Genomic DNA, 25,576 nt, shown 5'->3' on the forward strand with positions numbered 1-25,576 from the left:
CAGGAGCTCGCTGCCCGGCCAGAGCCAGCCATGCCGCCAAGCTGCCCGGCAGGAGTAGCGGGCCAGAGCGATGGCGGCAAGCTGAGGCTGTGGGGGAGGGGGGGCAGCAGGGGAGAAGCCGGGCTCTAGCCTCTCCGGCCCGGAGCTCAAGGGCCGGGCAAGACGGTCCTGTGGGCTGGATGTGGCCCGCGGGCCGTAGTTTGCCCACCTCTGTGCTAGTCCCTTCTGGCCCTAAATTCTATTGACTCTGGATCCCAGCATGCCCTACCCCTGCTCTAACCCATCAGACCCCACTCCCCTCCCAAAGGATGGTTAATATCTCCTGCATGTCCCTTTCCTATCATGTCACAGGGCGTGATCCTCTTCCTGCAGAAGCATCTGGGCCCAGGACTCAGCTCAGCTGGGATCTCCAGGGGCCAGACCAGTGCATTTCAGCCTCTCGGTTTCAGAGAGTGGCCTGGCTGGCTAAGGGGGCAGGGGAAGGGGCTGCTGGCTCTGACCAGGGCCCAGGGCTGTGGGAGGGACTGGCTGGTGCAGGGGTATGGGATACAGGGCCTTTCCCCTCCTGGGGACGCTGGCACTGGAGCCTGTACTGTGGGGCAGTCAAGTTGGGGGTCCCAGCACAGCTCCTAGGGGGACCATCTCCCTTGGAGGCTGGATCCAGGTGGAAGTCAGGCTCTTGGGGTGACTCCTCCCTTGCAGGAGCTGCTCTGCTGTCTTCCCGCCCCGTGTCGCCGCGCGCCCCAGATTCACTGGGGGTAGATGTGGGGTGGGAGGCGGGGCGGAGACAGTCCCCACACATCCGGAACCCTGAGTTGCTAGGGTTGGTCTCCCCCGGAAGGGCCCTTTTGAGTGAGACACCGTATCTGGCTAGGGGACTGTTTTCCAGTAACTCCCATCCACAGCCGTTGGTTGCCGTAGCAACAGATCCTGCCCGTCCTAGAGCAGGATATGGCGGCCACCTCCTCCTCCTCCTCCAGCAGCGAGAGGTGAGGGGGGTGTTGGTGATCCCTGAACCCCTCTTTCCTGGGCCTGGTTAGCTGGGGGTGGCAATGACTGTGATCCTCTTCCCAGCGGGGTACGGGCTGGGAGCCAGGACTCCTGGATCTCCTCCCAGCTCTGGGAGGGGAGTGGGGTCCAGTGGTTAGCATAGGGGAGGGGCTGGGAGCCAGGACTCCTGGGTTCTATCCCAGCTCTGGGAGGGGAGTGGGGTCCAGTGGTTAGCATAGGGGAGGGGCTGGGAGCCAGGACTCCTGGGTTCTATCCCAGCTCTGGGAGGTGAGTGGGGTCCAGTGGTTAGCGTAGGGGAGGAACTGGGAGCCAGGACTCCTGGGTTCTATCCCAGCTCTGGGAGGGGAGTGGGGTCCAGTGGTTAGCGTAGGGGAGGGGCTGGGAGCCAGGACTCCTGGGTTCTATCCCAGCTCTGGGAGGGGAGTGGGGTCCAGTGGTTAGCGTAGGGGAGGAACTGGGAGCCAGGACTCCTGGGTTCTATCCCAGCTCTGAGAGGGGAGTGGGGTCCAGTGGTTAGCGTAGGGGAGGGGCTGGGAGCCAGGACTCCTGGGTTCTATCCCAGCTCTGAGAGGTGAGTGGGGTCCAGTGGTTAGCGTAGGGGAGGGCTGGGAGCCAGGACTCCTGGGTTCTATCCCAGCTCTGGGAGGGGAGTGGGGTCCAGTGGTTAGCGTAGGGGAGGGGCTGGGAGCCAGAACTCCTGGGTTCTATCCCAGCTCTGAGAGGAGAGTGGGGTCCAGTGGTTAGCATACGGGAGGGACTGGGAGCCAGAACTCCTGGGTTCTATCCCAGCTCTGAGAGGAGAGTGGGGTCCAGTGGTTAGCATACGGGAGGGACTGGGAGCCAGGACTCTTGGGTTCTATCCCAGCTCTGGGAGGAGAGTGGGGACTAGTGGTTAGCATAGGGGAGGGGCTGGGAGCCAGGACTCGTGGGATCTATCCCAGCTCCAGGAGGAGAGTGGGGTCCCGTGGTGAGAGCAGATGGGGAGGGATTGGGGCTGCTGGAATTTCTGTTCCTTTTTTTTGATTGAAATCTATCCCAGTTTCTCACTGTCGCTCTGTGTCTACCTGTCTCTTTGTGTCCCTACCCTGTCCACATCCCCCTCCAGTAATGAAGCCAACTCCAAATGGCTGGATGCCCATTACGACCCCATGGCCAATCTCTACACGTTCTCCTCCTGCATCGGTAAGTCCAGGATCCTCCCATAAAGTGCCCTTAGCTGAGAGAGCTGGGGAATGGTCCAGTGGGATTCTCCTGGGTGGGAGGCCCATGGAGTGGTAAGAGGTGGGGAGGGAGGGGGAAAAGGGCCCGGAGTTCTGGCTCTGTGAGATGCGTGAGGGCTAGTGGTTAGATTGGAGGGGGACTGGGAATCAGGACTTTTAGTTTCTATTCCAGTGGTTATAATGTGTGGGTGGTGGGGTGCTGAGAATCCAAACAGCTGGGTTCTGTTCCTGCCATATTGTCTCTGTAGGTGCTTAGATAAGTCCCTTCCCTTATCTGGCCCCCACATTCTCCATCAATAACTTAGTGAGGTACCTTGCAAAGGAAGCTCTTCTCAAGGTCACTTAAGCTCATGTGGTGCTGGCAGATGGCAAAGCATAGTTATGTACAGGTACATGGGATGTCAACCCTGGGAATACGAAGTAAACTCTCCCCTCCCTCCCACCCAGGTTTGTTAACACTCATGGGGATGGGAGCTCTTGTTCTCTCCATAGTCGCCTCTCTCTCACAGTGAGTGTGTGAAACACCCAGCCACAGCAAACAGGATGTGGAACTTACAAACGCAGGGAAAGGCAATGAAGGGGATGGTCTGAAGCTTATTTAAGTCTGAGGCCTGATGCCCGGTTGGCAGGAAAGTGTTCTCCGTTAAAGATTTAACCCGCTCCCACTCTTCAGTGACAGAACCCCAGCTCCACATCTCTAGGTCCTCCAAGGACTCACTGGAAAGCAGCTGTTGCCTTCCTGATAATGCTGGGAAGAAAACCTTATAACTGTCTACATTATCCCTTCCCAGAACTGGGGATAAACCCACGTGTTCTAGCCCCGAGCTCTAACCTCCTGGACTCCACTCACCTCCCAAAGCTGAGGTTAGAAGCTTGGTTCCCAGCCTGCCTCGGATTACAATTAAATAACTAACTGTAGCGTATAGCAAGCAGCCCCGGCTGCCAGGACCCTGTGTAATCCCTTCTAATTGTTGTATGCAGTGTAGATGTAGCTGTGTCAGTCCCAGGATATTAGCGAGACAAGGTAGGGGAGGGAATATTTTTTTATTGGACCAACTTCTGCTGGTGAGAGAGAGAGACACGCTTTCAGAGTACCTTTCCCACACCGGAGGAAGAGCTCTGTGTAGCTTGAAAACTTGTCTCTCACACCAACAGAAGTTGGTCCAATACCTTGTCTCTCTAATCAATTCTATGGCACCTTGTCTTCCTCCTGTCCACCACTAACATCCCTGGGAGGGGGAGATAGATGGGAGCTGTGCTGATAGGGATAATGACTAATACTGTTGGGCTCACGCTAGCTAGGGCCAGTGGAGGGCCACCCATTACAGGGGTCTCAGACACTCTCCCCTAGGGCATATCCCCCAACTTTCCATGCCACTATGGACATTTGTGGGACCCTGCTGAGAGCATTCCAGAGGGAAACCGGACACACAGCAGTGATAGACACAGCCCTGTGGTTACAGAGCACTGAGCATAGTGGCTAGATGGTCTGCCTTCTTGAGTTGAGGATAGAACCCAGGAGTCCTGGCTCGCAGTGATGCTTTTACACTCCATGGTTCCAGAGCCCCTTTTACCTCAAAGTCCTTCAAATTATTACATGGCTCTGGAGCACAAGCCTCCACAGTTGGTATGGAATGAGCCAGCACATCTGCGAGGAGAGAACACCTCCTACTACTCCCACCCCCACAAACTCCCTGCAGCACAGTGCCCCCTGGCATCATGCTGGGGCACTGTGGTTAGTATTCACTGGGAGGGGAGAGCATCCCCTTGGTCTCCCATGCAGATACTGGGCATGGCTGGACCTGCTGAGCCGGGGGGAGGTTATCAAGGATGCTGACTCCACATCTCTCTTTTGTTCCAGCCCTGGCTGACCTGCATGGCGATGGAGAGTACAAGGTGAGGAAGGATGGCCTGCCTGCCCACCCCAGGCAATGGGCCTACCCAACCTGGTATCTCACCCCTCCACCACCTCCCAGATCAGCCCCCTGGGCCTGGTATCCCCCATACTCCACCCTGGCTTTGGCTAACCCCCCAGGGGCAAACAGCATCTGGATGGGGAGTGTGTCTCTTGGGGCGGGGTGGGGGAAAGCATTCAGGGTGGGGGTGAGCATTCTGGGCCAGTTGCCTCTCTGGGCAAGGGGTAGTGAGGGTGTCCATGCCCAGCCCAGCAGGTGGGAGCTGCCCTGGGGTGGGGGGTGAGGACCCCCCAGCACTACCCTTCTGTCTCTGTCTACCCCCCAGCTGGTGGTGGGTGACCTGGGCATGGCTGGACACACCATGAGGCTGAAGGTGTACCGGGGCACGGGGCTGGCCAGCGAGAGCACCTTGTTGGACCTGCCGGCTGCCGTGACCACCTTCCTAATGGACCAGAATGAGCCACGCACGCCTGCCGTGGCCGTGGCCTCCGGACCATTCATCTATGTCTACAAGAACCTGCGGCCCTACTTCAAATTCACCCTGCCCCCCCTGGATGCCAACCCCCTGGAGCAGGATGTCTGGGAGCAGGCCAAAGAGGTGAGCAGGTTGGGGGTGGCATGGCCAGCCCAAGGTACCTGTCCGCACCCCTGCCCCACATCAAACCAATGGGCCCACCCCTCCCTGGCACTCCACATCAGACCCAGCTCTGGGAGTGGGGTCCAGTGGTTAGAATACAGAGTCTGGGAGCCAGGATGCCTGAGTTCTATTCCCAGCTTGTAGTCATGTGCCTTCCCATCTCTCTCTGTCTGCATCTCGTTCCAGGACATGATCGACCCCCTGACTCTGAAGGAAATGCTGGAGGGGATCCGGTGAGTGGCTCTTCCTTTCCACCATGGACTGTCACATCACCACACCGCCCAGAAACTCCATCCTGGTCCCTGGCTTAGCAAGTGATGGGAGCTAATGCCAGAGGCATTTAACATTCGATCCCTGGGTGTGGACACTGGGGAGATCCTTGAGGTTAGAGCTGGACATGCTGAAAGCCAGGACTCCCGGGTTCTATCCCCAGCTCTGGGAGTGGAGTGGGATCTAGTGGTTACGGTAAAGTGAGTGAGAAATCAGGACTCCTGTGTTCTGTTCTGGGTTGTGGATGGTAGGGTCTGTGATGGTGAATGTATCATACTGAGTTTCTGTCCAATGTCTTCCTCTCTGTTCAACATCTTCGTGTGTCAGGGACAAGGCGGAGATCCCCCTGTCGGTACGATCACTGAGGTAAGACCATATGGTACCACTGAGGGCAGGGAGTGGCATGAGCACCTCACCCTCCAGCGATTTCCTGGCTAGCACCAAAACCCTGGGCTGGGAGCTCTAGGAACCCAGCTTTTTCAGGGATTGGAGCAGGAAGCTTGAGGCTGGTGGCCAAGGGAGAGGGTGTGCAGGGGTCAGGGATGGATCCTGGCAGCAGAGAAGCCCGGTGGTGTAGGGAGCACAGGCTGGAGGGGTGGGAATCAGGGAGGGATCTTGGCAGTGGGGAGGCAGGGGGAGTGGGGAGCAGAAGCCAAGGGTGGGTGGGGATCTGGGAGGGAACTTGGCAGTGTGGGGGATGGGTGGTGTGGGGAGCACAAGCCGCGGGGTAGGGATCGGGGAGGGATCTTGGCAGTGGGGGGGACGGGTTGTGTGGGGAGCACAAGCCATGGCGCGGGGATCGGGGAGGGATCTTGGCAGTGGGGGAGGCAGGTGGTGTAGGGACCACAAGCCGGGGGGGTGGGTGATCGGGGAGGGATTTCAGCAGTGGGGGAGGCAGGTGGTGTAGGGAGCATAGGCTGGGTGGGGGGACATTGTCCCAAAGCTTGGAAGGCTCTCAGCAGCAGAGCTCCTGTTCTAAGTGGTACGGAGGACACTGTGGACCAGAGCAAGCTGTGTCACTATCCCACAATCCCCTTCTCTGTCTCCCCAACCCCCAGGTTCCTGGCCCAAGATGTACCAGAGATGGAGAATTTTGTAAACCTACATAAGGGGCAACCGATCAAGCGCCAGGTGGGTCCTGCCCTGCCCTAGGTCTGCGGGAAACTCCCCAGTGGATCCTCCAAGAGTAAGGGACTCAGGGGGATGGGGGTTGGAGAAAGGGAGTATTCTAGCATTTCCAGTTCCCCACCGACGACTTGTGGGTCCCAGCAGGGCCTTCCGGGTACCCTTCCTTCCCAGCATACCCTCTGGGGAGACTGGCACTGCCCTTCCTGGGTAGAGAGGGAGACTGGGGAAGGGGGAGAGGTCCATACCCCTCTCATGCCCATCTCCCTATCCAGACTGTCATCACGTGCATGAGCACACTGAAGAAGAACATGGCAGATGAGGACGCGGTCAGCTGCCTGGTGATTGGGACGGAGAGCGCCGATGTCCTCATCCTGGACCCTGAAGCCTTCACTATCCTGGCCAAGGTAAGTGGGGTGCCAGGTGAGGGGGTCCCTATATAAACAGTCCCCGCATCCCACCCCAGAGGTGGCTGCATCTCAGCACCAGGCGAGGGACCCCTGCTCATATATAGCTCATTCCCACGGGTGTGGGGCTGCCCCAGCTTTCCATTTGCTGTTGCAGATGACGTTGCCAAGCGTGCCAGCCTTCCTGGACGTGATGGGGCAGTTCGATGTGGAGTACCGGGTCACGGTGGCCTGCCGGGATGGGAGCATCTACATCCTCCGCAGGTGACAGCCAGCCGTGAGGGGTGCTTGGGGCTGGAATGGGACAAAGGGGAAGGCAGGGGGTGCTGAGGAACATCAGATAAGGAACCTGCTATGTCTCCCCCTCCCGCCAGATCAGATCTATGGTCCTTTCCAGCTTGGTATTCCCTTCCCTCTCCAATCAGATCCATGGGCCCACCCCAATACTCTGCCTCCCTGCTGCCCCACTGCCCAACAGCCACCAGTGCCAGGCCCCAGTGCCTGAAGGTTTAGTTTTGCTGTAACATTCCTGCTGGTGAGGCCTGTCTGTGCCCATTCCCTTGGCGCAGGGGGTGGGGAGGGTGACTGGAGCCCACAAGGCAGGAATTGGAGGAGGGGATTGGGTGGGGCAGCAAGCACTGTGGGGGGCTGGCACTGACCTGTCTGCCCTCCCTTCCCACTCCAGGGAGTCCAAGCGGCCCAAGTACTGCATCGAACTGAGTGCCCAGCCCATGGGGCTGGTGCGGGTACACAAGAATATCGTGGCTGGCTGCTCCGACGAAACCCTGCAGGGCTATACACAGAAGGTGGGAGTGGGTGAGGGCACCCCCTACGGGGCACTAGGGGTGGGGCAGCTGGGCAGGTCTTGGAACCTGTGTGCCCCTAGATCTACTCCCTACACCACCTGTTACCAAGGCGCCTCTCCCTGGGGGCCAGTGGGAGATCTCCATGGCTCTATTCTAAGTCTAGTCTGCTTAGGGGGCCAGTGTCACAGGGGTGCCACACAAGGGATCCTTGTATAAATAGCCCCTCTGCCCCACCCCAGAGTCAGATAAACAGCCTTGCATCTCACCCCAGAGATGGCTACATTTGAGTGCCAGATCTCTTTCTCTTACAGGGGAAGAAGCTGTGGACAGTCTATCTGCCAGCCCCACTGATGACCATGAGCCTCCTAGATCATAAATCACGCGGCTTCCAGGCTGTGATGGTAGGTCTGGCCAACCAGGAGGTGCACATGTACCGGGATAAAAACCTTGTGGACGTCATCCGCACCCAGGTAATTTCCCCATCAGGCAAAGCCAGTGCTGGGGTAATGCAGGACTCTTAATGCAGGACTCTGTCCCAGCTTTGGGAGGAGAGTAGGGTCTCATGGGTTAGAGCAGGGGGCTGGGAGCCAGGCCTCTTGGGTTCTATCCCTAATTCTGAGAAGGGAATGGGATCTAGTGGGTTAGAGTGAGGAGGCTAGGAGCCAGAATTGTGGGTCTGGTGGTTATGGACACTGGCCGAGCTGCCTGATACCCCATTACCACCCCCCCTTTGCTCCCCCACAGGATGTGGTCACCAGTATTTGCTTTGGCCGCTATGGGCGTGAGGACAACACCCTGATCATGACGAGTAAAGGTGGGCAAGGGGCGTGCTGGGTGGGCACCATTCAGTTCCATGTGCTGCTGTGCAATACTGAATGCACCCTGCAGGGGATGCTGTTGGCTGTAGGCATCAGCTGGGCTCCAGCTGGTGGGTCAGGAAGGAATTCAACTCCTGTGGGACAGTGCGGTGCAGCGAGGGGCATTAACAGGACCAGCCACTATTGGAGACAGTACACCACGGGGGATGGGCCCATGGGTCTGATCTAGGAAGAGGGGATTCAGGAGCTTTGTGCCCATTTGTACTGTATCCTGGTTATCCCACTGCCCAGGCGGGGGGCTGATCATCAAGATCCTGAAGCGCACAGCCGTGTTTGAGGAGAAGGACATGTCACTAGGCCCTCCTGTGGCCCAGAGCATCCGACTCAGTGTGCCCAAGAAGACCAGGCTTTACGTGGACCAGACGCTGCGGGAACGCGAGAATGCTGTGGGTGAGTGGGGCAGGAATGGTGGATTGAGGAGGGGGACTGCTTGTGGGCAGATTGGGGAGGGAGCAGCTGGGAGTGTAGGGGAATGAGTGGGAGGAGTGGAGATTGGGGGTGGGATGCAAGGTGGGGCATCTCCCACTACATTTTCCATGCCCCCCCCGAACATGGGTCTCTTCCTACGCACCGAGCCATAGAGCCACCAGTCCCACTCTGAGCATCCACTATAGGAAAGATAGAAGCCACTGGCCTGGGATTTACTTACCAAATCAGCATGTTAGTGCAAATGCACGAGCCAGCCACTGGGGGGTGCTGTGCTGCAGGGAGCAGGATGGGGACTCAGTGGCAGGCACTCTTCCCGCAGTCAGTGCTGCCCCAATGCCCCAGGGGGCGCTGCGCTGCAGGGAGCAGGGTTGGGGGCTCAATCGGGGTGCTGACCCTGATGCCGCAGTGCCACACTAAGGGGCACTGTGCTGTAGATAAGGCGTAAAACCAAGATCCATTGTGATTGGTAGAGATCCCCCTTGTTGATTGGCTGCTTGCTGCAGGCTGACTTTCTGTCCTCACTGTCCCTTCATCCCTCACCAGCCATGCACCACGTGTTCCAGATGGACCTGTACCGGCTGCGGCTCATGGCAGCCCGGGCCTATGTCAAGGCGCTGGAGTCCAGCCTGGCGCCCATCACATCCACACTGCAGGAGCCCATTAAGATGAATGCAGTGGTGAGTGGGTCATGGGGACACCAGACCCTTGGAATGAGAAGGGTATGGGGCATTTGGAGGGAGCCAGGAGACGGGGTGAGAAAATTCAGGATTGTGCAAGCGGAGGCTGGGAGCCAGGAATCCTGGGTTCTCCACAGCTTGGGGTGGGGACCTAGCGGGCATGGGGCTGGGCTGTTTTCCCTGCTGTGGGTTGTCCCTGTGTGGACTATTTTTTAAATCCTGCTCCCATCCTGCCCTGCAATACTCACTCCCGCCCGCTCCCGCCTTGTTTCTTGAATTTTTATCCTGCTCCTGCTATTATGGCAGTGGGACCCATGGGATCCCAGTCCCGCTGCAGGGCTCTAAAATTGCCCCAGCAATGGCTGAACGTGCTGCTTTCAGCAAATGTCTCCCCCCCAGCACCCTTCTACTCCCTGTACCCCGTGCAATGGGATGGGAACCCCCTGACCCTCTCAACTCCCCCATTTAGAGGGATCGGAATCCTCATCCCTACAAGGGGATGAACAGCCCCTGCATCTCCCCTTCCCCACACACAGGGATTAGAAACCTCTAACCCTCCATGCAAATGGCTGGAGAGCCCCTGCATCATCATGCAAAGGGGACTGGAAGCCATCCCCAGGCACAGGCAGGGAGAGTTCCCACTGCCACCCTTAGCTCTGCGCTGCTGCTGTCGGCAGCGCTGCCTTCAGAGCTGGGCGGCCAGAGAGCGGTGCCTGCTGGCTGGGGCATTCATGTTGTTTGCAGTGTGGAAGGAATATCTTTTTAATCCTGCCCCCCGTATTGTTTCTTGAATTTTGCTCCCGCTGTTATGGCAGCGGGACCCTCGGGATCCCAGTCCCGCTGCAGGGCTCTAGGTTGAAGCTCATGGTCTAATCACTAGACTAAGCTGCCTGCTTTGGCAGGTCACTGGTGGGAGAGAAGCATCTGATTTCTCTGCTGCCCAAGGCGGAGGTTTTGGGAGCGCAGCAGACAGCGCCTGCAAGGCCACTACAGGATGCTGCATGTACTTGGGGGGCTGCTCTTCCACGAGGTTACTGACCCACTGGAGAGGGGTCAGCGAGGAGCCATGCGAACAATGCCAGACTGGAAACCCTGGGCCTCAGGGAGCCCTGGTGGAAGAGTTCCTCTGAGAGAAGATCCTGGGGGGGGCTTGATTCCGGTCTCTCTGCAGGGTGGGGGGATTTGTGGGAGCAGGGGGTTCATGAAGGTCGCAGACAAAGTCTGAGCAAGAGCCAGGAGCCACCATCAGCCACAGCCAGTGTTTAACAGGGAGAGGGATTTGCCCTTCGAACAACGGGAGCAGGGAACTCTCCATCGCTTGGGGGCTTCCAATCCAGAGGCGATGTGCCTCTAGCTCACTGAGCAGATCTGGGCTGAAGTCGGGAACGGAGAGGGTGAGATTTGGGATTCAATCATCTCTTTAGATTTCCAGGGGGACCTTTCTTGTGGCTCCTGTGATGGAGAACCCCCCAACCCCAGGCTGTGGGATCAAGGACTCCTCTCCCCCTTGCACTGAACTTGTGCTCAGGATCTACCCCCTCCCCACCCTACCCCCAGGTCCAGGGCATCGGCCCCACCTTCAAACTGACCCTCCACATTCAGAACACGTCAGCTGGGCGCCCTTCCATCAACCTGCTGGTGAGCTTCCTTTACGACCAGAGCCTCTATGCTATGAAGAGAGCCTTCTTCAAGGTACCCCCACTCCACAACACCTCTGACCGCTCCTATGGGCTCCTGCACTCTGACTAACTCAGCTTTGTCTCCCTACAGGCCCCTATGCTGGTCCCGGGACTGAACTACCCCATTGAAACCTTTGTGGAGTGTCTGAGTGACAAGGGGATCTCGGACGTCATCAAGGTTTGTACAGGGACACCCCATCCCAGAGAGATGCCTGACCCTTTAAAATGCTCCCACCTCCCTCCTGCTGTGTGTGTGTGTGGGGGGAGGGGTAGGACCCAGAGGTGGCTGCATCTCAGTGCCAAGGGAAGGATCTGTGTATAAAGAGTCCCTGCACCCCACCCCAGAGGTGGCTGCATCTCAGCGTGGGGCTCTCTGTCTCCTCTCTTGCAGGTGTTTGTGTTGCGGGAGGGCCAGAGCATGCCCTTGCTGACTGCCCATATCAACATGCCAGTGAGTGAGGGCCTGGCTGCTGCCTGAACCGCCTCTGAGGGGCAATGGAGACCAGAGCTGCAGTAGATCCCATAGGAACCCTCACTGGATCAGAGCCAGGACTGGGAGCCGAGGCCCCCTGCTGTGCAGTGAACCACAAGCTGCCCCCAGGGTGCACTCTGCTGATGTGGGACCATGTAGAGGGGGTGTCGGGGCTGCCGTCCCCACCCCAGCCTGGGGTGCAGACCCAGCTGCTTTGTCCGGGATCAGGCCAGCTCCTTACAGCAGGGGGGGCGGGAGGACTTATGCCTGGTTTGGTATCAAGAGCTGCTGGAGGATGGGGTGTTTCTCTCCCATCCACAGCCCTGGGGGTAGCACCTAGAAACCCCCTTAGCTGTGATCGTAGCATCCCAATAAAGCCAGGACAGTTGCTGTACCGAGGGTGTTGGTGTGTGGAGTGTGCAGCGTGGGAGGAGTCAGGGGTGGTACTCTCAGGTTAACAATTCAGCAACCTCCCCCAATCAAAGGGGCCACACACATAGCATATAAAATCAGTTTAATGGCAGTTTCGTAGGCCCCTTTTGCTGCTGCAGCAAAGGGAAGGAGCATTCACTTGGAGGCAGTGTTGCTGGAAGGGCCAAGTCCAGCTCTGGGTACCTGTGGGTATGAAGCTATAGCAGTCTGAGTATCGAATTTATTCCCCCATCACACAGCGAAGGCCCATGGCCCCAGTTATTTCTATCTTGGTGGTGGCAGGGGAGTCAGCAGGCTCTCTGCAGCAGCAGCATCCCCTTCAGGGGGGGCAGTGGACTTTATGTCCCAGGACCCCAATGCGGTTGACGGTGGCTGTTACAGGGAACATGGTGATGCCACAGGCGTTCCTGCCGCGATAGAGACGGTAATAGCCCTGCCGAGGGGACACGCAGTTAGGGACAGATGGTGCTGGACAGCCTTTCCTTACCCAGGGCTGCTCTACACTGGGAACTTACATTGGCATAGCTCTATCTCTCGGGGGTGTAAAAATCCACACACCCTGAGAGACGTAGCAGTGCCGACCTACCCCTGCAGTAGCCTGTGCTAGGTGGATGGAAGAATTCTTCCGTCAGCCTAGCTCTTGCCTCTCGGGAGGTGGATGAACTTCAGTGACAGGAGAACCCCTGCCATTGGTGGAGGTGGCCATGCAACTGTGTCGTGGTAGTGGTTTAAGTGTAGACATATGCTCACTCAGCCTTTGCATCAAACTGGAACGGGGTCTGAACCTGGACAGGGAGCGTATAATAAAAGCCCACATCTCACCCCAGTGGTGGCTGTGTCTTAGTGTTAGGCAGGGGATCCCTGTTTAAATGGTCCCTGCACCCCACCCAGAGGCCATCTCTGTAGGATCCCACAGCACAGCCTCCTTCAGACAAAACCAGCCCACGCGCCCACAGACAGCACTGCCCTGTGGGCAGCCACATACACTCCCCACTCACCTTCTCTCCCCAGTCTTCCCCCCAGGAGTTCTTGATGACCCAGTACTGCCTTCCCTTTACTGCAATTAATTGATGAAGAGAAAGGCACAGTGGTCTTAGAGTGCTTTTGACAGCTGAGCCCCCTGCCAAGCCCCCAGTTCATTTAACCCCATCTCACCCAAATCCAAACCCTTGTACAGCCCATCTCCACTCACCATCCCCGTAGCCAACCAGCAGGGCAACATGATCCACCTGGTCTGGATTGCAGTTCTTCACCAAGGGCTTTGAGATGCCATTTTTATAATGCTGCAGAGGCACAAAAATGAGTAGAAAGTGAGTCGGGGGGAGGGGGGTTAGTGGGCAGGTCACCATGGGATGGGCTGAGTAGCCAGAAGGCTTCTCCCGCATTGCTACAACTGGGAGGCACGTACCTTCATGGCAGCTGAGTTCAGGGTAACTGTGATTGGGCCCTCAGTTGCGACGTGTGCAGCTATTTCTACAAGAGGAAACCCAAATGTACTGGGTGGGGAGGAGGACCCAGGAACAAACACCCCTGACCCAGGCATGGCCCTACCAGGCTGCTGCTGTCCCCACACACTGGCTACATTGGCCCTTGCCCCTCCCTGTGTCCTTTGGGCCCTCTGCATCCCTCACATTCCCCCTCTGCTGCTCAGAGCTCCCCCAGGGGGAAGCATGAAACTAACCAGCCCCTTGTAGGTTTCACACACATCACCCCAGGCACAGCTGCCTGGAAACTGGCCAGGTCTTGATCAGTTCTGCCCCCACCCAGGCCCTGCTTCTCCCCCTCCCACCCAGTCCCCTTTGTTACCCCCTAATCCTGTTCCACTCCCCTCACTTGCTCCCTTTGCCCCCACCACTCCATCCTAGATGGCCCACTCCCCCCTGTCCCCAGTGCTGGCCCCACCCCAACCCCTCTCCCCACAGGCCTCACCCTCCTCATCTCCAGGAAGTGTCTGGAAGCCCTGGATATAGGCAGCCGGCTCATACTTATTGAGGTTATGGCATTTCTCCTGTCTCCCTGTGTAGGGGTAGGCAATCTCATTGGTCAGTCCACCTGGGAGGGAGTGTATGTGAAAGGTCTGGGATGGGCCCAGAGTGCCTCATTCCCTGCTCCATCCTTCCCCTGTTCTGGATTCAAGGATCAGAGTAAACCCCCTCCCCCCAAATTCAACCTGTCACAAAGAGTGGGGCCACAGCAGGGTCTTGGAATGAGGAGGGGTCTCCCTTCCATATACAGTATTGGGAAGATTGCTCCTGGTCTGGGTCAGGCTCCATGCAGCACCTAGCATGATGTGGGCCCCCAATCTCGGTCAGGGTCTGCGCAGTGTCTGGTGATGGGGACTGCAGACTGGGCTGAGGTCTGCACAATGCTGGGGGCCCCAATCTCAGTCAAGGGGTCTGTGCAGCACCTGTGGTGACAGGCCCGAATCTGGGTAAGGGTCTGTGCAGTGCCTGGCACGATGGGGGGCCCCAGTCTGAGTCAGAGTGAGTCTCCATGCACTAAAATATCCTCACAGTAAACAGTTGTGAGGGGTGAATAGGGGACAGTCCAGGGGAATGTGGGGGGTTTATTGCCTGCAGGGCAAAGGACCACACGTCCCTCCAGTGCCTACATACGCTTGTGTAGCACCGTAGTGAAGGCATCCCACACGTAGCCCCCGTTGCACCCCACTCCGCACCAGCTGCAGTCCAACACCTCTGCAAGGGAAGTAGTGGGTGAGCACCAAGCCATCTCCCACTCACCCCAGTCAGACCTTGGGATCCTGCTCCTGCTGGGTGGCGCACACAGGCTCATCCCACAGCGGCTCCCAGTGGGGTGATCAACCCACCTCTGGATGGAGAGACCCAGCACCTGCCACCCCCTGCTTTAACATCTGGTGGGGGAGAGTTCCACAGGCAGGGCTCAGCGTCCAGTAGACTGGGGATTGGGGAGGGGATCCAGGCCTACAGGGAGGCAAGTCTGTGGTGGGGCTGTCCTCAGGCCACCACCCCAGTGATTGCAGATGGGGTGCAAATATACGAAACCCAATGCATGGGGTCATGGTCCCTGTAAACCCCACACACCCAGCCTGCTCCCAGGTCCCTCAAGGGTTACAAGCTCCCAGTTTGGGACAGGAAACAAAGGGGGTACTTTACACACACACAGAGGGATTCTGGGCTGGGAAGGGGGAGGCGCTTAGAACATCCCCAGGCGCCCCCTCCTCTGTGCCCCATTCACCTGCACACAGCAGGGCAGTGCTGGGGTGCCCTGCCCTGTTCCAGTCAAGGGGGTGGGGCACCCCCCAGTCCCTACCTTGCACCGAGAGGTTCCGGGGCTGGTGGAAGTGGATGTTCCAGAGTGACTCGATGTTGGCGACGGCAGCAAAGGCCCAGCAGGAGCGGCACTCCTGGCCCTGCGGAGAGAGGGGTGAGGCCCTACGTGGCACTAGGAGGCGCTGTGCTGTGGGGCAGGAGGGGGCGCTCTCCCCAACCTCTGCGCTGTCCCCAATGCCCCAGCTGAGGGAGGGGACGACAACTGGGGTGAGCAGTGGGGAAGGGGGCGTGGAATGATTTTGTCATTACTAAGCCCCCCATGGCACCCCCTGTCCTGCCCCATCTAACTGTCTGTCTGGGGGATTCCCAACCCACCCATCCCACAACTACCTGGTTCTTCACGGCGGTCACAGCCCCCGCCTTCCTCCAATCGCAGGACTTAGGGAATTTCTTCCTCGGGCGCCGGGGGTCCTGGTGCATGGTATGGGGCGGGGGGCTCCAGAACATCCCCCGGAACTCCTCATCTGGGGAGACAGAGGGAGATGGTGCTGAGGGGGTGCTGGAAGGGGGAGTGAGGAGTGCAGAGCGGTGGGGGCAGGGAAGGGAGGAGTGCAGAGTAGGGGGGCAGGGGAAGGGAGGGGTACACAGCTGCAGGGGAGAGGGGTGCGGCGCTTGGTTAGGTGCTGGGCGGCGGGGGTCACTCCCCACCTGTCCAGTCGCTGAAGCGGGTCACCCCGTACTGCCCTGTGCCCCGCTCCGTCTCCTGCAGCCGCCGCGCCGCAAGCAGGCTCCGCGTGAAGATCCCGAAGCGTCTGTGCTGCTCTGGAGGGAGATGGGGGGGTCACGAGTACTGGGGGGCACGACAACCCCAGCCAGTGGCATCGGACATCCTGCCCCTCCCACCCCCCAGCACAAATCGGGGGCGTGAATTTTCCACCCGTCCAGCGCCTCTTTCCGCTGCTAGCTGCAGAGCCGAGCCACAGGGAGCTGGGTGTGAAACCAGAGGGACGGAAAGAGCGACACAGCAGCACCCCCGCCCTCATGCGGCCCTGGGACTTGGAGGGAGGGGAGCATGCGGCCACAGGGTAGGCAGCTCACACCAGCCGCGGGCAGGCCAGACTCAGAGGTGGCTGCTCACAGAGGCGTGGAGAAGGGGATCGGGCTGGTCTGTGCACTCCCGCCTCAGCCCCATCCATCCCTCTGCTGCCCCCCGCCTTCTCCCCATGGTAACAGCCTCCAGGAAGAGCTGCCTGCCCCCCACACCGACAGCCCCCCCCTACCCTCCCTGTCTGTCACCTGCGGGGCTCCTGTAGGTTCTGTTGAACTGAATCATAAAATCCTTGAACATTCCAGTCACTTCAGCCTGAAATGGACAAACCAGCAGGATGGTGGGCAGCAAAGGGGCATCCCAACAGCCAGTGCCCCTGCCTCAACCCCCACTCCCAGCCCCGGCTACCCACAGCCCTTCTGGTGCCCTCCAGTCCGCACCCACAGCCCCTTGCTATCCTACCACTGGGCTCCCCCCACCCACAGCCCTGCTAGTGCCCCCCAATCCTCTCCCCCAGCCCCCTGTTAGCCTAACCCTGGGCTCTGCGCTTGCTCCAAGCTCTGCCCATGGCCCTCAATCCCCAGCCCCTGGCTATCCCTGCTTTGGAGTGTAGAGTGGAGCCCACTGATGTCTGGGATGGATGGGGGCACATACCGATCTGGGTGAGTGTGTGTTGGTGTCTGGGGGGGTAGCACGTGGAGCACGGGGGAGAATGCGGAGGATGGCATGTGAGTGTGCAAGGAGCATGAGGCACAGACTGGCCTATAGTGGTGGGGAATGGCTAAAGGACCTTCCTGTCCCGAGGGTGCTGGCTCCAATTCCTGTCCCTGGATTCGCCATGCATGCACCAAGGTGCTGGGTCTCAGCACAGTAGCCAATGGCTCTTGGCACAGACACGCGGTGTCTTCTCTGTCCTTCTCTGGCTTTCAGGCCCACTCTGCCCCAAAACTACTCCCTCCAGGTGTGTCCTCCATCCCTTACCTTGCTGAGTTCAGGGGGCAGGACAGAGCCAGCTGGGAGGGCACAGACCCAGACCCCCAGCAGCAGGAGGCAGGGACTCAGGACTCCAGGCCCCATGGCAGTAGCTGCTCTGTGCCTGCCCAAGCATCCTGTGGGGGGGTTATATAGGCAAGGGCAGGCAGAAGAGTGACGGAAACCACAGAGCAGAGGAGCTGCAGGTGTGAGATCCGGGGACGGGGAGAGATGGGGGGTGGGGAATCCAAGGTGTGGGGGTTGGGTTTCAGACCCCCAAGCAGCATCAAACCTGCTCCTGTGCCCTCAGGGTCTGCACCACGGAGGGGGACAGATTTGGGGACAATGGGGTATTGTTCCATCCATTCCTATCACTCATCTGCTCTGCTACATTAAGCCCAAGGCCCCATCTCCTGGTGACCTCCCACCCCCATGGGAGGTACCAGTCCTCCAGAATCCAGGGACCTCAGGAACAAAGATGCTTATGGCAGCCACAGCACAGAACCTCTGTCTGGGGCTGGCCTGGCCATGCTGGAATCCAGCCTGGATGCCTGGGTCTGCACCCTGAGTCCAGGGAAAAGGATCAGCCATGACCTCCAGGTAACACTGCACTGGAGAGATGAGGCACATAGCACCCCCTACTGAGCCCCCCTGCAGCTCAGCGACCTGTCAGGTCTACTAGGGCACTGGGGTCAGCACTGATTGTGAGGGGAAAGTGTCCCCTATTGAATCCCCACCCTAGCTAGCCAGGCAGGACTTGATCAGAGACGTGACTGAGTCCATCCCACCCCACTGCAGCCTTGAACAGGTGCAGGCACTGAGCTTCCAAACAGCTAATCACCTGACAGATTTCATTCATTGTACCCAGCACCACAGGGCTCTGTGCTTCATCCTGACACAAGCAGCCCCCTGCTATCCCAGCCCTGGGTTCCCCCTGACTCTGCCACTGCCCCCCCATGACAACTCCTCAGCTTCAGACCCCATTTATCCCCAGAACCCCAGGCTCCCAATCCCTCCTCCTGCTCCCCACTTGGGCTCATTTAGTTGAGCAGCTGCTGTGTTTTAAGGGTCCCAGACCCAGGGCCTGTGCGGGAAGGTAGAGGGATTATTAGTGTGAAAGGTCTGAAATCTCAGTCACTTCAGGAAACATGGTGCCTGATTCACCAGTGAATGGGGAGCCCAGGGCTTGGAGAGCAGGGGGCTGTGGGTCAGGATTGGGCCTGGGGCTGGGAGAATAGGGGCCTGTGGGTCAGGATTGGGCCCGGGGCTGGGAGAGCAGGGGCCTGTGGGTTGGGATGGAGGTGGGTGTGTTCAGCAGTGCTGGGACAGATGTTCCCTTCATGGCCCTATTGGAGTGGGGGAGTCCTGTGTGAAATATGCCAAGGTCAGGTCTGTCCGTGCTGGAAGTGGCTTATAAAAGGGTTTCATCCAGCCCAGTTGCCCCACTCCCAGATTCCCCTACACCCTGTCCCTGGCTGCTCTCCATCCCCCAGGACACGTACCCACTGCTCCCCATGATGCCCCTGCTCACTCTTCTGCTGTGCAGGGCCATCTGGTCTACCTGCTGCGCCCCTCCCCCCATGGACCAGGACCAGGGGGCCCCATCAGATATCAGCATCCTGACCCTCAACTGCAGGTGAAGGGGGATGGGAATGGCTTGGCGCTCCCAGGAGCTTGAGTTCAATTCTGGGAGCCAGGACTCCTGGGTTCTAGCCCAGCTCTGGGAGGGAAGTGGGGTATAGTGGGTTAGAGCAGGAGGGAGCTGGGAGCCAGGACTCCTGGGTTCTAGCCCAGCTCTGGGAGGGAAGTGGGGTATAGTGGGTTAGAGCAGGAGGGAGCTGGGAGCCAAGACTCCTGGGTTCTAGCCCAGCTCTGGGAGGGAAGTGGGGTATAGTGGGTTAGAGCAGGAGGGAGCTGGGAGCCAGGACTCCTGGGTTCTAGCCCAGCTCTGGGAGGGAAGTGTTGTTAGAGCCAAGGGACTCCAGTCTCAGCTGATTGTGATGAGTCTGTTTCCTGCTGCTGCAGCCCAACATGGGTCACAATCCCTGTGGGGCAGAGCAACCTCCTCAGGGTCCCAATCCCCATCTCTGCAGGGCCCAGATCACTCAGTGCTACACTCCCTCCTCCCTTCCTGCCCCCAGAGACAGCAGCGCTCTGGTACTCCCTTCTCCCAGGGCTCAGTGCCAGGGCACCTCCTGATCGGGGAGCAGGGAGTGGTGCTGAGCTTATAGCTTTAGGGGCATTTTGGACTCAGAAAGAGCCTCCAACACTGAAGCAGGGTGGGCTGCGGGTCAGGATAGAGGGGCACCAGCAGAGCTAGTGGGGGGATCCCAAGGCTGGGATCGGGGGTGGGATTGAGGGACATCTGTTCTTGTGTTGTCTGCCCAGCTGCAGGGAGCAGGCCCAAGTGTGTGTGTGGGGGGAATGTTGTGTTGTGTAGGGAGTTCTGGTCTGTTTGTGTTGTCACAGTTTTCTCTCCCCAGCTGGTGGGGGTATTGTGTTTTTATGTAGCAGAGGTGTGCTGGGCGGGGGGTGCTGAGTAGTTGGTTTTTTATGTAGCTGTGCTGTATTGTGTTGTGTAGGGGCATTATGGTGTGTAGTTGTGTAGCAGTGTTATGTTGTCATTCTCCAGCTGCAGGGGGTAGGCCCTCACCCCATGAGGATGATGTTGTATAGCAGTACTGTGATGTTGTGTAGGGGGTTATGGTACAGAACTGTTGTGTTGTGTATTGTGGTATGTTGTATAATAGTGTTGTGGTGTGTAGTCATGTAGCAAGGCTGTGTGGTGGTTGTGGTGTGTAGTTATGTTGCACTGTTTGTAGCCATGGTGTGTTGCACAGGATTGTTTATGTTGTGTAGTAGTACTGTGGTAGGTTCTTGTGTTGTGGTGTTTTTGTTGTTTAGGGGTTGTGTAGCTGTGGTATGTTGTGTAGCAGTGTTGTGTTGTTGTGGTGTGTAGTTGTGTAGCAGTGTTGTAGTGCAGGAGATCGTGTTACGTTGCTTTGTAGTACTGTTGTGTTGTCTAAGGGGCTACACTTCTCTGGCTGCTGTGACTGGACTGAGCCCCCAAAATCCCAGGGCCTGAGGGGGGGGGCAGCTGCGGGTGGCCTGGGTCAAGGCCAGCACAGGGCTCCCAGCATCCCCTGTGGATAGCATCTGAGTGACACCCTCTGCTCCCCTCTCAGCTGGAACACACCCTACAGCCCCACCCTCTAGTCCCCTCCCCCTGGGGGCAGCACTGGAGTGATACCCTCCCCCCTTGCACCCCACAAAGCCCCCCAACCACCTACCCTCACATTAATTCCCCCCTCCCCTGTACGCCTCCCAGTGACCCACTGCTTCCCCCTTTGTACCCCCATCCTTCCTTTGCCTTCCTTTTGCCCCCCTCAGGCCTGTCCCCTTCTCAGGAGTGGGGGGGCAGCACTGGAATGAGTTACACTCCCCTCTCATTGGCTGCTGCTCGCCCACTCCATGGTAACTGATCAGGTGATCCCGTTTGTGTGTTTGCAGAGATATCTTCCAATCAGATGCTGCTGATCCACTAGCAGGGCTGCTCCCTGCTCTCACTACCTGGTAAAACCACTGGATCCTTCCCCCAACAGCCAACGAGGGCCAGGTATTCCTGGGTTCTATCCTGGCTCTGGGAGGGGAGCAGAGTGTAGCTATTAGAGCAGGGAGTCAGGACTCCTGGGTTCTATCCTGGCTCTGGGAGTGGTATCTAGTGGTTTGAGCGGAAGGACACCAGAATTCCTAGCTTTGCCCCTTACCTTGAGGGTGCACTTGTCTATAACCTCCCCTTACATTCTCTCTGCAGACCCCAGACATCTGGTCCCCCCCCACTCCTATCACACACACCCCTCCCCTCCCCGAGTTCCACAGGCCCCAAAGGACCCCCATGTAGAGACCATCCCTCCAGTCCCTACTCCTCTCCCTCCTAGTCCTGCTGACCCCCATAGGCCTCCTGATTCCTGAAGGCCCCTCTGCAGAGACCAAAAGCCCCAGTCCGTTTCCCTGTGACTGAGAACCCCCCTCACATCCTCCCCTCTTTGCCCCCAGATCTCATCTGGCAAAGCTGGGTGCTGCACCCCAAGTCCTTCGCCTTCACTGAGTTCCTGGGCCCGAAGCCTGTGGCCTGGGCCCCCCAACCTGCCAGACAGAGATAGTCACAGAGCAGGTGGGGAAGTACCACCTTTCCTTATGCTTCCCAGCTGCCACCCTGTCACATGGCGGGTGGGGAGAAATGCCTTGATCACTGCAGGGTGTGGGGCCGTACTATCTGATCCCTGGGGGATACCTGGTACCAGCCTGATCGCAAGAGGAGGCAAGGGCCCCCTCATAGCCCGATCCCTCAGAAGAGTGGGAGGGTGACCAGTACTGGCCCGAGCCCTGTGTGGGGTGCCCTGACTCACTACAAGTCGTAGTGGTGAATTACTTAGGGAGAACCCCCCATGCTGCTAGCCCTCAGTTCTCCACCCTGCAGGGCCCTGGCTGCCTTCCTACACAGCACAGGGCTGGAACTGCGTCTGGTCTAGCCAGATGGCACCTGCTCCTACAGCCCCCTTGAGAGCCTCAGTTTGGACCTCACCATCATCACTGTGGGGATCTTCCTGGGGGAGCAGCTGCCACACTGACTTAAGTCACTCTCTCTCCTTTACCAGCAGGGTGCATCCCCACACTGCTCCTCCCAACTGTCCTCCAAGCTGTGGCAACACCATCCCTTGAGGGTGCAGTGGAGCAAGATGACTCTGTGGAACCTAAGATGTCCATCCCCTCCCTGCCCCACAGAGCCCCATAATCCAGCAGGCACCCCACAAATCCCCCCTACTGCAAGAGGCTGCAGTACAGAGTTCCCTGCATGGCTCTGGGAGGGGTTGCATTTGAACAGTATCAGGGGAAGAAAAATAATGGAACCCTCATAAAATTACCCCTCTTTTAATATAGGTCAGCGTTGTGGCTCTGTGACAAGTGGGGACACAGCTTAGCTACCATCAAAGTCCCCACTACTCTCCCATGCTGCCAGTCACTGCTCATGACTCCAAGACCCTGATCCTGCCCATGGGGCTGGATGCCAGTGGGGGAAGGATTCCTCCCCAGAGCTGATGGCTGGAATTAGACCTGCTGTTCTGCTTTGAGTAAGAGACCAGCTCAAGATCAATTTCACAGCTGGGTCCGTTTCTGAAGAGTTCAGAAGGGTCCATCAGATCATCTAGTCAGCTTGGGTTTGAGAAAGAGGCGGAAGTAACCAGGAGGAAAGCCATTGTACAGTTGAGTCTCACCAACAGGGAGGAAGTGGTAGCAAACCTAGAAGTGGAAGGCAGTTTCGGTTAAAGTGATCAGGAAATGTGTTCATACCTCTAAGGAAAGGAAGAGCAGAGAGCAGCAAAATAAGGAACACGGACTTCACCAAAGCAGACTTTAACAAACTCAGAGAACTGGTAGATAAGGTCCTGTGGGAAGAAAATCTACGGGATAAGAGAGTTCAGGAGATTTGGCAGTTTCTCAAGGACACAATATTAAAGGCACAACAGCAAACTATCCCAGTGTAAAGGAAAGATGAGAACAATAGGAAAAGGCCACTATGGCTCCTTCAGGAGCTCTTTACATCACCTGAAAAATCAAAAAGGAATTCTACGAAAAGTAGAAACAGAGATAAATGGCTATGGGGGAGTATAACAAACAGCACAAACGTGTAAAGACAAATTAAGAAAGTCAAAGGCACAAAATGAGTTACAGCTGGCAAGGGACATAAAAGGCGATAAGAAGTTGTTCCTTAAATAAATTACAAGCATGAGAAACATGAAGGAAGGTATAGGCCCACTACTTAGCATCAGTTACTGACTCTCCTTACCTGCTATCAGGAAGGCTGACGCGTTTAATGCCTATTTTGCTTTAGTCTTCACTAAAAAGCTTAATGGTAACCAAATACTCAACACAATTAATATTAACAAAATGGGGGAGGACATGCAAGCCACAATAAGGAAAGAACAGGTTGGCAGGGCCTGATGAAATTCACCCCAGGGTACTTAAGGAACTAGCTGAAACAACCTCAGAACCATTACCAATTATCTTTGAGAATTCATGGAGGAAAGGGGAGGTCCCAGAAGACTGGAGATGGAAAAACATTGTTCTCCTTTTTAAAGACAGGTACTATCTCATTTCCTTCTTTGACAGGGTTACTGGCCTAGTGGAGTTGCAGGGAATCATTAGAGGTCATATCTTGATTTTAGTTTCAGAGTAGCAGCCGTGTTAGTCTGTATTCGCAAAAAGAAAAGTTCTTGTGGCACCTTAGAGACTAACAAATTTATCTGAGCATAAGCTTTCGTGAGCTGCAGCTCACTTCATCGGTTGCATGATTTTAGTAATCCTTTTGACACAGTCCCATATGACATTCTCATAAGCAAACTAGGGAAATGTACGGCCACTTTATAGTAATTTATTCTAGACCACAGCTGGTTGAAAACCATACTCAAGTAGTTACCAGTGGTTCACTGTCAAACTGGGAGGTTGTATATAGGGGGATCCCACAGGGGTCAGTCCTGGGTCCAGCACTATTCAATATTTTCATCAGTTACTTAGATTGCAGACCATGTTTATAAAAATCTGCAGATGTCACCAAGGGGGGTGGTTGCAAGTACTTTGGAGGGCAAGATGAGAATTCCAACTTACATTGACAAATTGAACTGATCTGAAATTAACAAGATGAAATTCTATAAAGACAAGTGCAAAGTACTGCACTCAGGCAGGAAAAAAAAATCAAATGTGTAACTATAAAATGGCTAGGCGCTAGTACCGCTGAAAAGGATCTGGGGGCCATAGGGGGTCACCAATTGAACGAGACAACAATATGATGCAGTTGCAAAGACAGGCTCACATAATTCTGGGGTGTATTAACTGGAGTGTCATATGTAAGACACAGAAGGCAACTGTCCCGCTTTACTCACCACTGGTGAGGCCTCAGCTGGAGCACTGTAGAAAAATGTGGAGAAATTGGTGGGAGTCAAGAAGAGAACACCAAAAATGCTAAAAGGTTTAGAAATCCCGATCTGTAAGGAAAGGTTAATAAAAACGGGGCATGTTTAGGTTTGAGAAAAGATTGAGGGGGTCGTGATAGTCTTCCAATATGGTAAGGGCTGGCACAAAGAGGTTGATGATCAATTGTTCTTCATGTCCACGGAAGGCAGGCCAAGAAGTCATGGGCTTAATCTGCAGCAAGGGAGATTTAGGTCAGATACTAGAGGATAGTTAAGCTCTGGGACAGGATTCCAAAGGAGGTTGCAGAACTCCTGTCACTGGAGGTTTTTAAGAACAGGTTGGACAAACCTGTCAGGGGTTGTCTAGGTTTACTTGGTCCTTCCTCAGCACGGGGGCTGGACTTGATGACTGCGTGAGGTCCATGCCAACCCTATATTTCTATCCTGAGCCTCCTGTCTATCATAAACCATTAAATCGCACCTAGTTCTCTGTATTGAGCCCCAGGACCTTAGTTAGACCAAATCATTTCAGTCCTCAGGGGATTAACTTGTTGCGTGCCCCAGATAGAGAAGAAACTGAGGGGCCCCTGTATGCCCAAGACTCCTGCGCTGGCAAGGAATTGCAGAGGTGAGCCATGCCCAGGTGATTGCAGCAGGCGACTCGTGCCTCGTGCTGCAGAGGAAGGAGAAAACTGCCAAGCTCCCTACCAATCTCTGACCAGGGAGATTCCTTCCTGACCCCAAATCTGGCCATCAGCTGGACCCTGAGATGTGAACAAGACCCCCAGCCAGGTAGCTAGAGAGGAATTGCTGAACCACCTCAGAGGCCGGCCCACCCCAGCTGGTGTCCTGTCTCCAGCTGTGGCCAATCCCTGATGCTTCAGAGGAAGGTGGGGAAAAAAAGCCCACAAATACCTAGAACGGTCCCCAACATTGTGGAGCTGCCCGGCCACAGCATTCAAAGCGAGAAATGCTGTTGTGTAGAGAGCAAGGACCTTGCACACTCGGCCAGCTACAATGGTAATGGGAGCTGCATACGAACCTGAGGTAAATAGATCCGTTCCCGGAGAGCAGCACTAAAACCTGCAGCACACACACACAGTGGCCACAGCAGGTCCGCTTGAGCCACATCACTTCCCTCCAGAGCAGATGGAGGGGCAGGAGTTTGGGGGAGGAAGGATTTAAAAAAAAAAAAAAAAAAAAGGAGACACAAAGACAGCAAGAGGAGTTCCAGGCAGTTTACCCCCAACAATGGGTGATTTGGATCCAGCCAAGATCAGGGGAGGCAGGGAGAAGGAACACTTCAAATCAACACTGTTAGACACAGTGGAGACTTTAGGGGAGTGCCAAAAGGAACCTTGGAGGAGCCCAGATC

The 25,576-nt window shown here is 56.8% G+C and overlaps 2 protein-coding genes and 1 long non-coding RNA gene across 8 annotated transcripts; 1 reads left to right on the forward strand and 2 right to left on the reverse strand.

The window, feature by feature from the left end:
* Positions 1–849: 849 nt before the first annotated feature.
* BBS1 (Bardet-Biedl syndrome 1) lies at positions 850–11,921 on the forward strand. Of its 2 annotated transcripts, XM_048858332.2 has the most exons (17): positions 853–989; positions 2,117–2,193; positions 4,093–4,127; positions 4,473–4,745; positions 4,971–5,017; positions 5,382–5,420; positions 6,113–6,185; positions 6,455–6,586; positions 6,744–6,850; positions 7,272–7,392; positions 7,704–7,862; positions 8,137–8,206; positions 8,502–8,660; positions 9,243–9,376; positions 10,934–11,068; positions 11,147–11,233; positions 11,447–11,921. In XM_048858332.2, the coding sequence occupies exons 1-17, from the start codon at positions 952–954 to the stop codon at positions 11,531–11,533; spliced, it is 1,773 nt and encodes a 590-aa protein (XP_048714289.1). In that variant the 5' UTR covers positions 853–951; the 3' UTR covers positions 11,534–11,921. The 2 variants fall into 2 exon arrangements, with proteins under 2 accessions (XP_048714290.1, XP_048714289.1); XM_048858333.2 differs by lacking the exon at positions 10,934–11,068 and having other exon boundaries at positions 850–989.
* Positions 11,922–12,024: 103 nt separating this feature from the next.
* On the reverse strand, positions 12,025–17,384 carry CTSW (cathepsin W). Of its 5 annotated transcripts, none has more exons than XM_075130367.1 (11): positions 17,240–17,383; positions 16,507–16,573; positions 15,919–16,032; positions 15,598–15,734; positions 15,251–15,350; positions 14,575–14,655; positions 13,889–14,011; positions 13,368–13,432; positions 13,152–13,242; positions 12,958–13,016; positions 12,025–12,392 (listed from the first exon to the last, which is right to left on the reverse strand). In XM_075130367.1, exons 1-11 carry the CDS (start codon positions 17,333–17,335, stop codon positions 12,279–12,281), a joined length of 1,047 nt encoding a protein of 348 aa, XP_074986468.1. In that variant the 5' UTR covers positions 17,336–17,383; the 3' UTR covers positions 12,025–12,278. The 5 variants fall into 5 exon arrangements, with proteins under 5 accessions (XP_074986468.1, XP_048714291.2, XP_074986469.1 ...); XM_048858334.2 differs by having other exon boundaries at positions 15,601–15,734; positions 17,240–17,382; XM_075130368.1 differs by lacking the exon at positions 12,958–13,016 and having other exon boundaries at positions 17,240–17,384.
* Positions 17,385–22,146: 4,762 nt separating this feature from the next.
* On the reverse strand, positions 22,147–25,328 carry LOC125640215 (uncharacterized). Its single transcript, XR_007357746.2, has 2 exons — positions 24,172–25,328; positions 22,147–22,531 (listed from the first exon to the last, which is right to left on the reverse strand). It is a non-coding gene; the product is annotated as an uncharacterized LOC125640215 (long non-coding RNA).
* Between the last annotated feature and the right edge of the window lie 248 nt (positions 25,329–25,576).

The sequence above is a fragment of the Caretta caretta genome, chromosome 7 (assembly GCF_965140235.1).
Source record: "Caretta caretta isolate rCarCar2 chromosome 7, rCarCar1.hap1, whole genome shotgun sequence".
Classification (NCBI taxonomy): domain Eukaryota; kingdom Metazoa; phylum Chordata; order Testudines; family Cheloniidae; genus Caretta; species Caretta caretta.